This window comes from Coregonus lavaretus (assembly GCF_964263955.1).
Source record: "Coregonus lavaretus genome assembly, chromosome: 36".
NCBI classification, from domain to species: Eukaryota; Metazoa; Chordata; class Actinopteri; order Salmoniformes; family Salmonidae; genus Coregonus; species Coregonus lavaretus.
Genome location: NC_140023.1, coordinates 599,625 through 613,570, shown reverse-complemented (window position 1 = coordinate 613,570; position 13,946 = coordinate 599,625). Strand labels below are relative to the sequence as shown.

At 46.1% G+C, this 13,946-nt stretch overlaps 1 protein-coding gene across 1 annotated transcript; it reads right to left on the bottom strand.

The window, feature by feature from the left end:
• Positions 1-5,551: 5,551 nt before the first annotated feature.
• Positions 5,552-13,798, bottom strand: LOC311110983 (solute carrier family 25 member 16-like). The gene is made up of 9 exons (XM_084153642.1): positions 13,465-13,798; positions 12,927-13,061; positions 11,767-11,859; positions 11,341-11,538; positions 11,005-11,126; positions 10,784-10,850; positions 10,477-10,639; positions 7,324-7,392; positions 5,552-6,552 (listed from the first exon to the last, which is right to left on the bottom strand). The coding sequence occupies exons 2-9, from the start codon at positions 13,021-13,023 to the stop codon at positions 6,396-6,398; spliced, it is 966 nt and encodes a 321-aa protein (XP_084009768.1). The 5' UTR covers positions 13,024-13,061; positions 13,465-13,798; the 3' UTR covers positions 5,552-6,395.
• Positions 13,799-13,946: the final 148 nt, after the last annotated feature.

Genomic DNA, 13,946 nt, shown 5'->3' with positions numbered 1-13,946 from the left:
AAAGCACAGGGCAGGACACCACCCACAGCAGTCCTACTAGGGGGAACTGTAAAGCACAGGGCAGGACACCACCCACAGCAGTCCTACTAGGGGGAACTGTAAAGCACAGGGCAGGACACCACCCACAGCAGTCCTACTAGGGGGAACTGTAAAGCACAGGGCAGGACACCACCCACAGTGGTCCTACTAGGGGGAACTGTAAAGCACAGGGCAGGACACCACCCACAGCAGTCCTACTAGGGGGAACTGTAAAGCACAGGGCAGGACACCACCCACAGCAGTCCTACTAGGGGGAACTGTAAAGCACAGGGCAGGACACCACCCACAGCAGTCCTACTAGGGGGAACTGGAGTGGAGACTGCAACATAATAACAGGTTTAGCCTACATATTCAAATGATATATTTATGTAAATTAGACCACCAAATCAGAAGTACTGTATGAGAAATAAGAGCCTTTATATTGACTCAATAAAGACAACATTTTAGTGCAATTCTGATCTTCTTTCATTTATAAAAGCAGAACAATTGACAAGAATTGATGCATAAATGACAAATGTAATTTTTTTTTCATTGTTCAGTAGTTCCCAACAAATGATTTCCCTTTCAGACAAAACCAAAATTCCTTCTCTGATATATTGTTAGAATATCATCATTACAAACATTTATCATAAATAGACAGATCTGAAGACAGGGTAGTTCTAGCCTGGTTACACCAGACATAACGCTGTACTCACCATTGTCCATACGGTAAGGTGAACACAGTGTTTAGTCTGTTTTAACCAGGCTAGGATAGTTCATGTGTAGACTACCGTCAGGTTACATTGAGCAGCAGTGAGTTGATTTGTTCTCTTCAGGCCTGAATCCTGACAAGGTTTGACTCAATTCCATTTCAATTCAGCAGGTAAACCGACATTTCAATTCCAATTATCGTCATTGCTTTCAATGAGGATAATTGGAATTGGGATTTCAGTTTACTTCCTGAATTGAAATGGAATTGACCCTAACCCTGATACATGCAAATAACTTGGACTTTTTTGTAAACCACGTAATGATGTAAATGGAGATTTACATTAACATTTGAGTTACAAGCGTAGATCTTAAGTAAGGACTTCAGCCCGTAGCGTTTCAATAGCATAGTTTAGGCCTACAGAATAAACACATTAATACATTCAACACAAACATCACAGGTGCTCCACTTATCAATGCAATCAATCTCACTCTAACTAAATACAATTACTGAGACAATCATGTCTTAAACCCATGATAGGATTCACAAAACAGTTTCAACAGGGTCACGTTCAGTAGCCACCTCAATGGGATGAAACGCTTTGAAACAAAAAAGAAGGAGATGCTACCTCAATCTGTAATTTGCATTTGACAAAATGTTTTCTCCCCCGTTTACACTGCTGAACACAACCCTGGTTTCAGTCAACTAAGCACTATTGCATAAAGTTTCCTAGCGCCAAAATAACAAATATTGTACAAAAGACCATAGAGAATAGAGTCTGAGCATCGATGAGATTGGCTTAGAGGTGTAGGCTAAGGGCTTAGCTGCCGTACCATGGGTGGGCTGGGAGAAATCATCGGTAAACCTTTCCATAGGAGAGGTTTGCATTGGGACAGAGCAGCAGTGCTCCAAAGAGAGTATGGCCTCTCTTTTATAGCACTGTAACATACATGCAAGTACTCCCTCCTGTGTTGCTTGGCATTCAACCACTAAGCTACCTGCCGGCATCCTGGGCGGCAGGTAGCTTAGTGGTTAAGAGCGTTGTGCCAGTAACCGAAAGGTCTCTGGTTCTAATCCCCGAGCCGACTAGGTGAAAAATCTGTCGATGTGCCCTTGAGCAAGGCACTTAACTCAAATTGCTCCTGTAAGTCGCTCTGGATAAGAGCGTCTGCTAAATGACTAAAATGTAAAATGTAATTCATGTATCCACCATCTTTGAAAGTTTGAGGGTGCATCTCAATAGTTTAAAAAAAAGTGGCTTACTCTCCTCAAGAGGACCACAATGGAAACAAGTCTTTCAACTTTATTGTGATTTTATCGTCGACAGTTTATGGTATGTATCTGTTGCCAGGTGTGCATTTTAAATTGTCCACTAAAACAAAATAAAATCATCTCCATTTCCTACCCTTCATCTGCACCGATCTGAAAACACAGGATGGGTGAAAGCAGTATGGAAGCTGCCTACCAGGAAGTAGCTTTTACCTATCCAGCTCGTTCAGCGCAGCTGAAGGAAAGCAGATTGGGAAAGGAAGTGAGTTTAGACTATTGAGACCAACTCTTAGATGTACATATGATTCTTATGACTTCCTACTTCCTACTTCCATCCTTTGGCTTAACAAGATAAGAACAGGGCCCATATGTATAAGGCACCCCAGCGTGGGGGTACTGAGGAATCTCTCAGAGTTACATGTCCATAGTCATCATGACAACACATGGACTGATCAGATTACAGAAATCTCTGTAGTAGTGGGTATGAAGGCTTTGTATATGGCCTCGTTATTGTTATTTTATTGTGTTACTATTTTTCCTTTAGTTTATTTAGCACATTTTTTCATACTTTTTTTAAACTCTGCATTGTTGGTTAAGGGCTTGTAAGTAGGTATTTCACGGTAAGGCCAACACCTGTTGTATTCGGCGCATGTGACAAATATATTTGTATTTGATTTTGATTCACCATGGTAATGCAAGTCCAGTTACATGCAGGGCAGGCTACAGACTGTTGTTGTGGGTAAATGTATTACGGACTCATCGCTGACACCTTGTCGCCACACAGTCACACTACACTTCCACAAATAAACAAAAGAGCCAAAGGCTCCAAAGTGCTGCTGCTTAAATTATATAGCACCTCTTACATAGGATAAATGTAATAACTTGTTTGAATTTTTATACTAGTGTCTAGATTTCAGTAGCTGACAAACTCTTTCTACACACACCTGAACACAGGAAATGTAGACTGAAAGGAAATACAACATACGTTAGAACCACCGCTGTCAGTCCATACATCACTTCATAGTCATCTCACAAGAACAATGTCAAAACCAGTCTTCTGGTAGGTAACTTTCTCAAAATTCCAACATGTTCCATTTTGATCCTGTACCTGGGATTTCTGGGAAACCTGGGCATTTTGGGAAAGTTTAATTTTGCAACCCTATTGGATACTAGTCCCTCGGACTCTCTCATAGACAAAAATCTTGATCAATTCAAAATCCTCCAGGTAGATACACACCATCATTAGAATGAGACATAACTGTTTCTGCACGCTACAACACTACATCACTGCTTTTCCTTCACTCTGTGGTCCAACTCATCCCAAACCAACTCTCCTTCTTGGTCAAATAGCCCTTACACAGCCTGGAGATGTGTTGGGTCATTGTCCTGTTGAAAAACAAATGATAGTCCCATTAAGCCCAAACCAGATGGGATGGCATATCGCTGCAGAATGCTGTGGTAGCCATGCTGGTTAAGTGTGCCTTGAATTCTAAATAAATCACAGACAGTGTTACCAGCAAAGCACCCCCACACCATCTCCTCCATGCTTCACGGTGGGAACCAAACATACAGATATCATCCGTTCACCTACTCTGCGTCTCACAAAGACAGATTTGGACTCATCAGACCAAAGGACAGATTTCCACCGGTCTAATGTCCACTGCTCGTGTTTCTTGGCCCAAGCAAGTCTCTTATTCTTATTGGTGTCCTTTAGTAGTGGTTTCTTTGCAGCAATTCAACCATGAAGGCCTGATTCACACTGTCTCCTCTGAACAGTTGATGTTGAGATGTGTCTGTTACTTGAACTCTGTGAAGCATTTATTTGGACTGCAATTTCTGAGGCTAGTAACTAATGAACTTATCCTCTACAGCAGAGGTAACTCTGGTGGCTAGTTTCATCATAGCGCTTGATGGTTTTTGCGGCTGCACTTGAAGAAACTTTCAAAGTTCTTGAAATGTTCCGGATTGACTGACCTTCATGTCTTAATGTAATGATGGACTGTCGTTTCTCTTTGCTTATTTGAGCTGTTCTTGCCATAATATGGACTTGGTATTTTACCAAATAGGGCTATCTTCTGTATACCAACCCTACCTTGTCACAACACAACTGATTGGCTCAAACGCATTAAGGAAAGAAATTCCACAAATTAACTTTTATCAAGGCACACCTGTTAATTAAAATGCATTCCAGGTGACTCCCTCATGAAGCTGGTTGAGAGAATGCCAAGAGTGTGCAAAGCTGTCATCAAGACTCTGAAATATATTTTGATTTGTTTAACACTTTTTTGGTTACTACATGATTCCATATGTGTTATTTCATAGTTTTGATGTCTTCACTATTATTCTACAATGTAGAAAATAGTAAAAATAAAGAAAAACCCTGGATAAGTAGGTGTGTCCAAACTTTTGACTGGCACTGTATATATACACTACCAGTCAGAAGTTTGGACACACCTACTCATTCAAGGGTTTTTCTTTATTTTTGCTATTTTTTACGAGCCTTGAATGCTGATTGGACAACAGCCATGGTATGACAAAACATTTATTTTTACTGCTCTAATTACGTTGGTAACCAGTTTATAGTAGCAATAAGGCACCTCTGAGGTTTGTGGTATATTGCCAATATACCACGGCTAAGGGCTGTATCCAGGCCCTCTGCGTTGCGTCGTGCATAAGAGCAGCCATTAGCCATATACCACACCCCATCGGGCCTTATTGCTTAATTATATAATACACATCATTGGTCTATTGGTTATGCAGGTAAAAGATTGGGAAAGTGCACAGAGGCACAACAGACAAACAGCAGCAGGTATACAACAACAAGGCATTTGGCTCCAAACCAAGAGGCAGACTACACACTGAAACCTGAATCTAACCTGCACCATAGACAAGAGGCAGACTACACACTGAAACCTGAATCTAACCTGCACCATAGACAAGAGGCAGACTACACACTGAAACCTGAATCTAACCTGCACCATAGACAAGAGGCAGACTACACACTGAAACCTGAATCTAACCTGCACCATAGACAAGAGGCAGACTACACACTGAAACCTGAATCTAACCTGCACCATAGACAAGAGGCAGACTACACACTGAAACCTGAATCTAACCTGCACCATAGACAAGAGGCAGACTACACACTGAAACCTGAATCTAACCTGCACCATAGACAAGAGGCAGACTACACACTGAAACCTGAATCTAACCTGCACCATAGACAAGAGGCAGACTACACACTGAAACCTGAATCTAACCTGCACCATAGACAAGAGGCAGACTACACACTGAAACCTGAATGGACGCTTTAACACACACACGCGTCAATACCAAAGACAACACTCCTACAGAGACACACCTTTTAAACTGCATTGGGTGAACAAATTAGAAAGCAAACCTGTTTCGATGTTGGACAATAAGACTTTTTGGGGGTGTATATAAAAACATTTTGATGTTCAGTTTTGAACAAACTGATATGATGTGGGATTTTATCATTGGGATTCTATTAAACAGGCTGCTCAAAAAGCACAGTTCTGTGTTCAACACAAGCTTGGGGAGAGTGTTTCTTTATTCTCATAAAATGTATGATAGTTGTCCTAGAATCGGGACTCTTATAACTGACATATTGCACATTTAAATCCTTGTCTCATTGATTTATGTGTCTAGATTTGTACTCACAACAGTGTCAGGTAGGTACATGAGGAAAAGAAGACCTCCGTTTGGATAAGCCAGATTGTCCGGTGTGACTTTCCCCTCCTTCATTGGTTGGGTGACTTCTTAGGTGCGGGTGGTGGGGTAGGATGGGGGGCAGTGTACAGAATTGGGATGCTATGGCATTACCAACAAGTGTTGTTAGGGGTTCATTGCCCATAGCCACCCATTGAAGTGGAGGAAGTCATTGTCCATAGGTATCCATGGCAATAGTTGCCGGTGTGTTGTCCAAAGCCAAGCCACAGGTTGGGCGGTTTCAGCACAACATTATAAGAGGTGGAGAGAGAGTCACAGGAGCCGGCACAGACATGGGCACTGGATTGGCACTGCCATGGGGTCCAGTGCCTAGCCTTCCTCTGCTTTCCGACTGGGGTAAAGAGCGACTAGGGTCAGCTCGGCTCCAGTGGCTGAGCCACAATGGCCTCCTCTGGTAGCAAGGGTCAATACCTCCGAATGGAAGCCGGCCTCTTTAAAACTGAAAACATTTACTAGGGCAAATCTAATAGCCAATATTCCCTTAACATTTCAGAACATATAGCCCCAGCGAACGCTCTCGGTCAGGCTGTTTTGAGATATAGACAGCTGCTAGGGATCTTTCTAAATGTTTCAGAACGTTTATCCCCAGTGAACGTGCCTCAGTCCGGCTATGCAGAGATGAAGGGTGAAGGTGGATGGGGAGGGTCAGCTAGTTGAGGTGGAGGGTTTGCTTCATCAACTCATAGGTGGTGAAGGCCACAGCCTGAGAGGGCACACAGCGGATGTAGTTGAGAGACAGGCCTCTGTACAGACCCTTCTTCACCCCATACTGACTGTATACATACTGCAGAGTCTTGGTCAGGGTACTGTAGAGGGAGATAAGTGGAAGACTAAAAAGTTATGCTTTACTTTACAGCGCTTACCAGAAAACGTATTTATCAATTACATTTTAATATGTTAATTACATAATAATAAAACATTGCTTCAACAAGATAAAAATCTGTTAAAGATGTTTGGAACAGGATATTCTGCCAGTGCCAGTCTGTTTGTGCCTTCTAAACCCCCACAACTGAGCTGGTTAATACAGACACAGACATACACACAGGCTCGGGACTGACATCATCTGACACACAAGCCCTCACTTTATGGAGTAGAACATAGAGTAAGACTGTTGAGTTACTGAGTGAGGAGTTCTGTCAGTCCCGAGTGAGGAGTTCTGTCAGTCCCGAGTGAGGAGTTCTGTCAGTCCCGAGTGAGGAGTTCTGTCAGTCCCGAGTGAGGAGTTCTGTCAGTCCCGAGTGAGGAGTTCTGTCAGTCCCGAGTGAGGAGGTTGTCTAGTAAGTCATTACGGAGTGTCAGATGGTGGAGTAATTCTACTGACACGGTGCAGCAGGGTGAACTGTGAAAGGCATGATTGGTATGCTGTAGTCGTCTGGAGGACCAAACAGGGCTTAGGACTCAATAATACCCACACTCCTATTGCCACGCGGTTTTTCTATTCAAACAGGGTCCTTTTGCCTTTCAGATCATAATACATCAGATGATATGTGCAGGGGTACCTGATCCTAGGTCAGTACATACTTTTTTTTAATACGAGCCCTGGGTTTGGAGAGGAAGGGTTAAATGGTGCCACTTACCGACATTTGTCAGATTCAGGAAGCACCACTCCTAACTGCATCCTTCTCCTGGCAACATCCAGAGGATAGCTGGGAGAGGAGCCGGAGAAGAGATGAGAAGAGATGGGGGGGAACAGGGAGAGGAGAAGAGATGGGGGGAACAGGGAGAGGAGAAGAGATGGGGGGAACAGGGAGAGGAGAAGAGATGGGGGGAACAGGGAGAGGAGAAGAGATGGGGGGAACAGGGAGAGGAGAAGAGATGGGGGGAACAGGGAGAGGAGAAGAGATGGGGGAACAGGGAGAGGAGAAGAGATGGGGGAACAGGGAGAGGAGAAGAGATGGGGGAACAGGGAGAGGAGATGGAGAAGAGATGGGGGAACAGGGAGAGGAGAAGAGATGGGGGAACAGAGAGAGGAGATGGAGAAGAGATGGGGGGGAACAGGGAGAGGAGATGGAGAAGAGATGGGGGGGAACAGGGAGAGGAGAAGAGATGGGGGGGAACAGGGAGAGGAGAAGAGATGGGGGGAACAGGGAGAGGAGAAGAGATGGGGGAACAGGGAGAGGAGATGGAGAAGAGATGGGGGGAACAGGGAGAGGAGATGGAGAAGAGATGGGGGGAACAGGGAGAGGAGAAGAGATGGGGGGAACAGGGAGAGGAGAAGAGATGGGGGAACAGGGAGAGGAGAAGAGATGGGGGAACAGGGAGAGGAGAAGAGATGGGGGAACAGGGAGAGGAGATGGAGAAGAGATGGGGGGAACAGGGAGAGGAAATGGAGAAGAGATGGGGGGAACAGGGAGAGGAGAAGAGATGGGGGGAACAGGGAGAGGAGAAGAGATGGGGGGAACAGGTAGAGGAGAAGAGATGGGGGAACAGGGAGAGGAGATGGAGAAGAGATGGGGGGAACAGGGAGAGGAGAAGAGATGGGGTTGGAGAGGACATGGAGAAGAGATGTGGGGAACAGGGAGAGGAGTTGGAAAATAGATGGGGGGAACAGGGAGAGGAGATGGAGAAGAGATGGGGGAACAGGGAGAGGAGAAGAGATGGGGGGAACAGGGAGATGGAGAAGAGATGTGGGGGACAGGGAGAGGAGTTGGAAAATAGATGGGGGGAACAGGGAGAGGAGATGGAGAAGAGATGGGGGAACAGGGAGAGGAGATGGAGAAGAGATGGGGGGAACAGGGAGAGGAGAAGAGATGGGGTAACAGGGAGATGGAGAAGAGATGGGGGGAACAGGGAGAGGAGACGGAGAAGAGATGGGGGGAACAGGGAGAGGAGACGGAGAAGAGATGGGGGGAACATGGAGAGGAGAAGAGATGGGGGGAACATGGAGAGGAGAAGAGATGGGGTGAACAGGGAGAGGAGTAGAGATGGGGGGAACAGGGAGAGGAGTAGAGATGGGGGGAACAGGGAGATGGAGAAGAGATGGGGGGAACATGGAGAGGAGACGGAGAAGAGATGGGGGAACAGGGAGAGGAGATGGAGAAGAGATGGGGGGAACAGGGAGAGGAGAAGAGATGGGGGGAACATGGAGAGGAGAAGAGATGGGGGGAACATGGAGAGGAGAAGAGATGGGGGGAACAGGGAGAGGAGTAGAGATGGGGGGAACAGGGAGATGGAGAAGAGATGGGGGGAACATGGAGAGGAGAAGAGATGGGGGGAACAGGGAGAGGAGTAGAGATGGGGGGAACAGGGAGATGGAGAAGAGATGGGGGGAACATGGAGAGGAGACGGAGAAGAGATGGGGGGAACAGGGAGATGAGAAGAGATGGGGGGAACATGGAGAGGAGAAGAGATGGGGGAACAGGGAGAGGAGAAGAGATGGGGGAACAGGGAGAGGAGAAGAGATGGGGGAACAGGGAGAGGAGAAGAGATGGGGGGAACATGGAGAGGAGACGGAGAAGAGATGGGGGAACAGGGAGAGGAGATGGAGAAGAGATGGGGGGGAACAGGGAGAGGAGAAGAGATGGGGGGAACAGGGAGAGGAGAAGAGATGGGGGGAACAGGGAGAGGAGAAGAGATGGGGGGAACAGGGAGAGGAGAAGAGATGGGGGAACAGGGAGAGGAGAAGAGATGGGGGAACAGGGAGAGGAGAAGAGATGGGGGAACAGGGAGAGGAGATGGAGAAGAGATGGGGGGAACAGGGAGAGGAGAAGAGATGGGGGGAACAGGGAGAGGAGAAGAGATGGGGGAACAGGGAGAGGAGATGGAGAAGAGATGGGGGGAACAGGGAGAGGAGATGGAGAAGAGATGGGGGGAACAGGGAGAGGAGAAGAGATGGGGTTGGAGAGGACATGGAGAAGAGATGTGGGGAACAGGGAGAGGAGTTGGAAAATAGATGGGGGGAACAGGGAGAGGAGATGGAGAAGAGATGGGGGAACAGGGAGAGGAGAAGAGATGGGGGGAACAGGGAGATGGAGAAGAGATGTGGGGAACAGGGAGAGGAGTTGGAAAATAGATGGGGGGAACAGGGAGAGGAGATGGAGAAGAGATGGGGGCACAGGGAGAGGAGATGGAGAAGAGATGGGGGGAACAGGGAGAGGAGAAGAGATGGGGGAACAGGGAGATGGAGAAGAGATGGGGGGAACAGGGAGAGGAGACAGAGAAGAGATGGGGGAACAGGGAGAGGAGACGGAGAAGAGATGGGGGGAACATGGAGAGGAGAAGAGATGGGGGGAACAGGGAGAGGAGTAGAGATGGGGGGAACAGGGAGATGGAGAAGAGATGGGGGGAACATGGAGAGGAGACGGAGAAGAGATGGGGGGGAACAGGGAGAGGAGATGGAGAAGAGATGTGGGGAACATGGAGAGGAGACGGAGAAGAGATGGGGGGAACAGGGAGAGGAGAAGAGATGGGGGGAACATGGAGAGGAGAAGAGAAGGGGGAACAGGGAGAGGAGAAGAGATGGGGGAACAGGGAGAGGAGAAGAGATGGGGGGAACATGGAGAGGAGACGGAGAAGAGATGGGGGAACAGGGAGAGGAGATGATGGAGAAGAGATGGGGGAACAGGGAGAGGAGATGGAGAAGAGATGGGGGAACAGGGAGAGGAGATGGAGAAGAGATGTGGGGAACAGGGAGAGGAGATGGAGAAGAGGGGACCATCCAATCAATCAACCAACCCTCCACAGAGCAGTTGGTCTTTAAAACCAATCAATCCATCAGTTAATCAACCTACGATATGGTCTGTGCGATAGCTCCGGCCACCCCTCCACAGAGCAGGTTGACGTGGGTCTTCAGCACCAGCACCTCTGGGTTGTCTGAGGACGGTCGTCCCAGTATCTCTGGGAAGTGGACCAGACCCAGACTCTTCAACGTGCCGAAGGTAAAGAACGAGAACCCTGGAGGGAGAGAGGGGGAGAGAGAGAGAGAGAGAGAGAGAGAGAGAGAGAGAGAGAGAGAGAGAGAGAGAGGACAAAATAAATGAGGCCCACAATGAACTCAAAGAAAGTTATTCACAACACTGTGTGTTCATGCATGCTCACCTGCATATGGAGCCATGCCTATAAGGGTTGGGATCAGTCCCTTGTAGAAGCCAGGGATGCCTCCTTCCTTTAAAAATAAAATAAAAACACCAACACTGAGCGTCAGTTAATGATAAACACAAACACAGGAGAGAAACCTGCTCACCGCTCTCAGGTAACAGGTTGAATGTGAAACTCAGAGACAAACAAAGGGACAGGTTAGAACAAATGAAATAGCATACCTTTAGGTATATGGTCTGGAAGGCATTTCCGATGCCCGTGTAGCGATGGTGTCCTTTTACCTGGTAAGCCAGACGGACTCTGATCACGTCCAGAGGGTACGTACATATCACTGCTGTCATCCCTGAGCAACACAACAACAACAACATGGTCAGATAAAATATACTCAACAACAACTGTTGTTGTTTTGTTGAAACTATTGTGGAGACTATTGTTGTGGGAAAATAACCAGGAGTGAGGAAGTATCTTCTCTGCATTTTATAGGCCTCCTTTAGTCTTTTCTGGATTCTCCCTCCCTGCCGTGAAAGAGGCCATTTTCACCACTGATCTTCTCTCACCTGCCATAGAACCGGCCATGAGCCTGTGGATGTGTCCAGAGATGCCCAGCTGTTTACTGAGTATCTTCTTGTATTTATCAAAGGCCATGAACTGGATAGCTCCATAAGGGAATATCCTGACCATCATGGCCCCATTGCCTTTATAAAGCCCCAGGTAACCCTCCTTCTTTGGCACGGCACGGAAAGTAGCTACCACACCTAGAGGAGAGAGAGCGAAGGAGAGAAATAAGCAAGAGATAATTGTGTGGACGGATGTCATGGTTTAGTTTCCGCTGCAACCAAGAGAAGAAGAAAAATAAATCTCAGATTTACATGGGAGGGGAGGGGGGGATACACGAGTGACACTGACAAACCAACTGACAGACAGACAGACATGTTTACATGTTCAGTAACACTTCCATTGCAGCAGAGTTATCCAGACCTTACCCAGGTCTTTGTAGTGGGGACTGTGGGCTTGCAGTAAGATCTTCACTCTGTCCAGAGGAGCGATGGTAGATTTGGCACAGCATCCTGCTACACCTAAACCCACCCAGACAGATACAGACACCCTTAACATGAGCATATCTGGGCTGGACTAAGTAAAATAAAGATTCAATTAATCTGCAGATAATTATCTGTTAGATGAGAGTTTGCTCAACCAAGAACCTAGACACGTTAGTTTGGATAAGTGCATATTACATCACTTTGGACAGGTAATGGGGTTTCTTTCCATGTTCAACATCTGACTAATAAGACAAACTTAGCTACAGATAGTGCAGAGTAACAGCACCAATATAACTGGCAGATGGATGATGATGATGCACTAACAGTTTTAACAACAGACCTTTGACCACCGTCCTGTGGCTTCTCCAGGCACTGTATCTATATTTGTACATAAATAAAAACCTGCACATTCAGTGCCAGTTTCCCTAACCTAGATTAAAGCTGGAATCCGTCTGTTTATGCCACAAACAACAAACACTGTTTCTTTCCCTCGGATATCATTGCACGCAATTTTTTTTTACCAGAATGCTGGATGCCCTTCTCCTCCGTTTCATCAACAAAACAAAAACAATAACAATTGCACTGGGAGTGAACAGAGGTGCTGTTTCACCTTATGCTGACTGAACAGAGGTGCTGTTTCACCTTATGCTGACTGAACAGAGGTGCTGTTTCACCTTATGCTGACTGAACAGCGGTGCCGTTTCCATTTATGTGGATTTCAGCTTTAAGTGTAGTCCTTGGACTAAAATGGACTTTCAGAAAATAATCTCCAGTGAGCAGCTTTTTAATCCAGGTCCAAGACAAGTCAGCTTAATCTGGGTCTGTGAAACCTACCCACAAACTCACTATACCTATGTCGCTCTGCCAAGGTCTAGATGTTTAAGTTGTCAGAACTCTGTAGACCTATACCCATTTCTTTTCTGGATCTCTGGTGAGGTTTACCCACTAATTTAGATGATAGTAGTCTGTTATCACTGGATGAATTGCCTGCACACCATGCAGCTCATCAGAACCAGGGTTTGTGTCACTGGATGTGTACTACTGTATGCTCTGTATTGTATTTCTGCATTATTATCACTAGTGAAGTCTGCAGCCGCCCTTACCTCCAGCTACGAAGGAGCGGACAAAGTGATAGTCCCCCTGAGTGTGGTTGGGGATCACAGGACGACCACGGGTTGAGACTGCAGCCTCCGTTTCCATGATGTGTGTGTTCAATCAGGACCCTAATACATCCATAACTATGCAAAGAAAAAAACAACAGTTACATAATTACATTCCTACCCAGCATTAAAGGACAACACTCGACGTCATCATCATCAATATACTGACATTCTGCCTTGCCTTAGAGGCACATAATGATGTGAGGCATAACGTTGTAAGCTGTTGATCACTGAAACAATGTATAATCAAGACATAGTTTGGTTAGCTACTAGCTGGCTAGTCACGTATCAAAACAATGAATAGCTAGTAGTAGCTAGCGGTCATTGAAGTCGAGCTATCGTGCTACCGTTACTCGCAGATTAACATTAACGTTAGCTAGCCAACTAAGTTAGCTACAATTTCCAATCTCTACTATTGAATGGACTGACTCACAGTTCAATCGACTGTTGCTGTAATAATAACTTATATTAGCCATCTTACCCACTGCAAGGCCAACATTGTCAGATGAACAAACGTTGCACAACGGAGCTATCTCGCTAGTGGGTGCATTAGCATTTGCAGGCAGCCTCCGTCGCTTCCTGATTCCCCAAACAAACCTGCCTAGCAGAGACAACCTCACCGAGCGACCAGGGTGAGTTCGGTTTCCGGTCACTATTTTTGCGAGAAATGCGTAGCTAAAGAATAGCCAAACATGATTAGACAAACAGCAATAAAAAAACAGGTTGCTACCGGTTAAATTGATGTATGAAGGGTTAAGGCACGTGTTTTTACGATCACCAACAACTAGTGCCCTTCCTGTGCACAGATCGAGAGTGTCGCACTGTTCCATGCGAATGACGTCATTGATAAATAATAAAAATGGCATAATTAAACCATAAATGTGTCAATTAATAATAACATGTAAACAACTGCCTAAGCACTTTATAATTTGCTACATATAGGGTCATATAGCACTTGTGTGG

Excerpts from the sequence above, each read along its gene's own strand:
- LOC311110983 (XM_084153642.1), bottom strand. The coding sequence starts at position 13,023 with ATGGAAACGGAGGCTGCAGTCTCAACCCGTGGTCGTCCTGTGATCCCC. Across the intron at positions 11,860-12,926 it reads CCGCTCCTTCGTAGCTGGAG|GTGTAGCAGGATGCTGTGCC; the intron begins GTAAGGGCGGCT and ends GGGTGGGTTTAG. Across the intron at positions 11,539-11,766 it reads TCCCCACTACAAAGACCTGG|GTGTGGTAGCTACTTTCCGT; the intron begins GTAAGGTCTGGA and ends TCTCTCCTCTAG.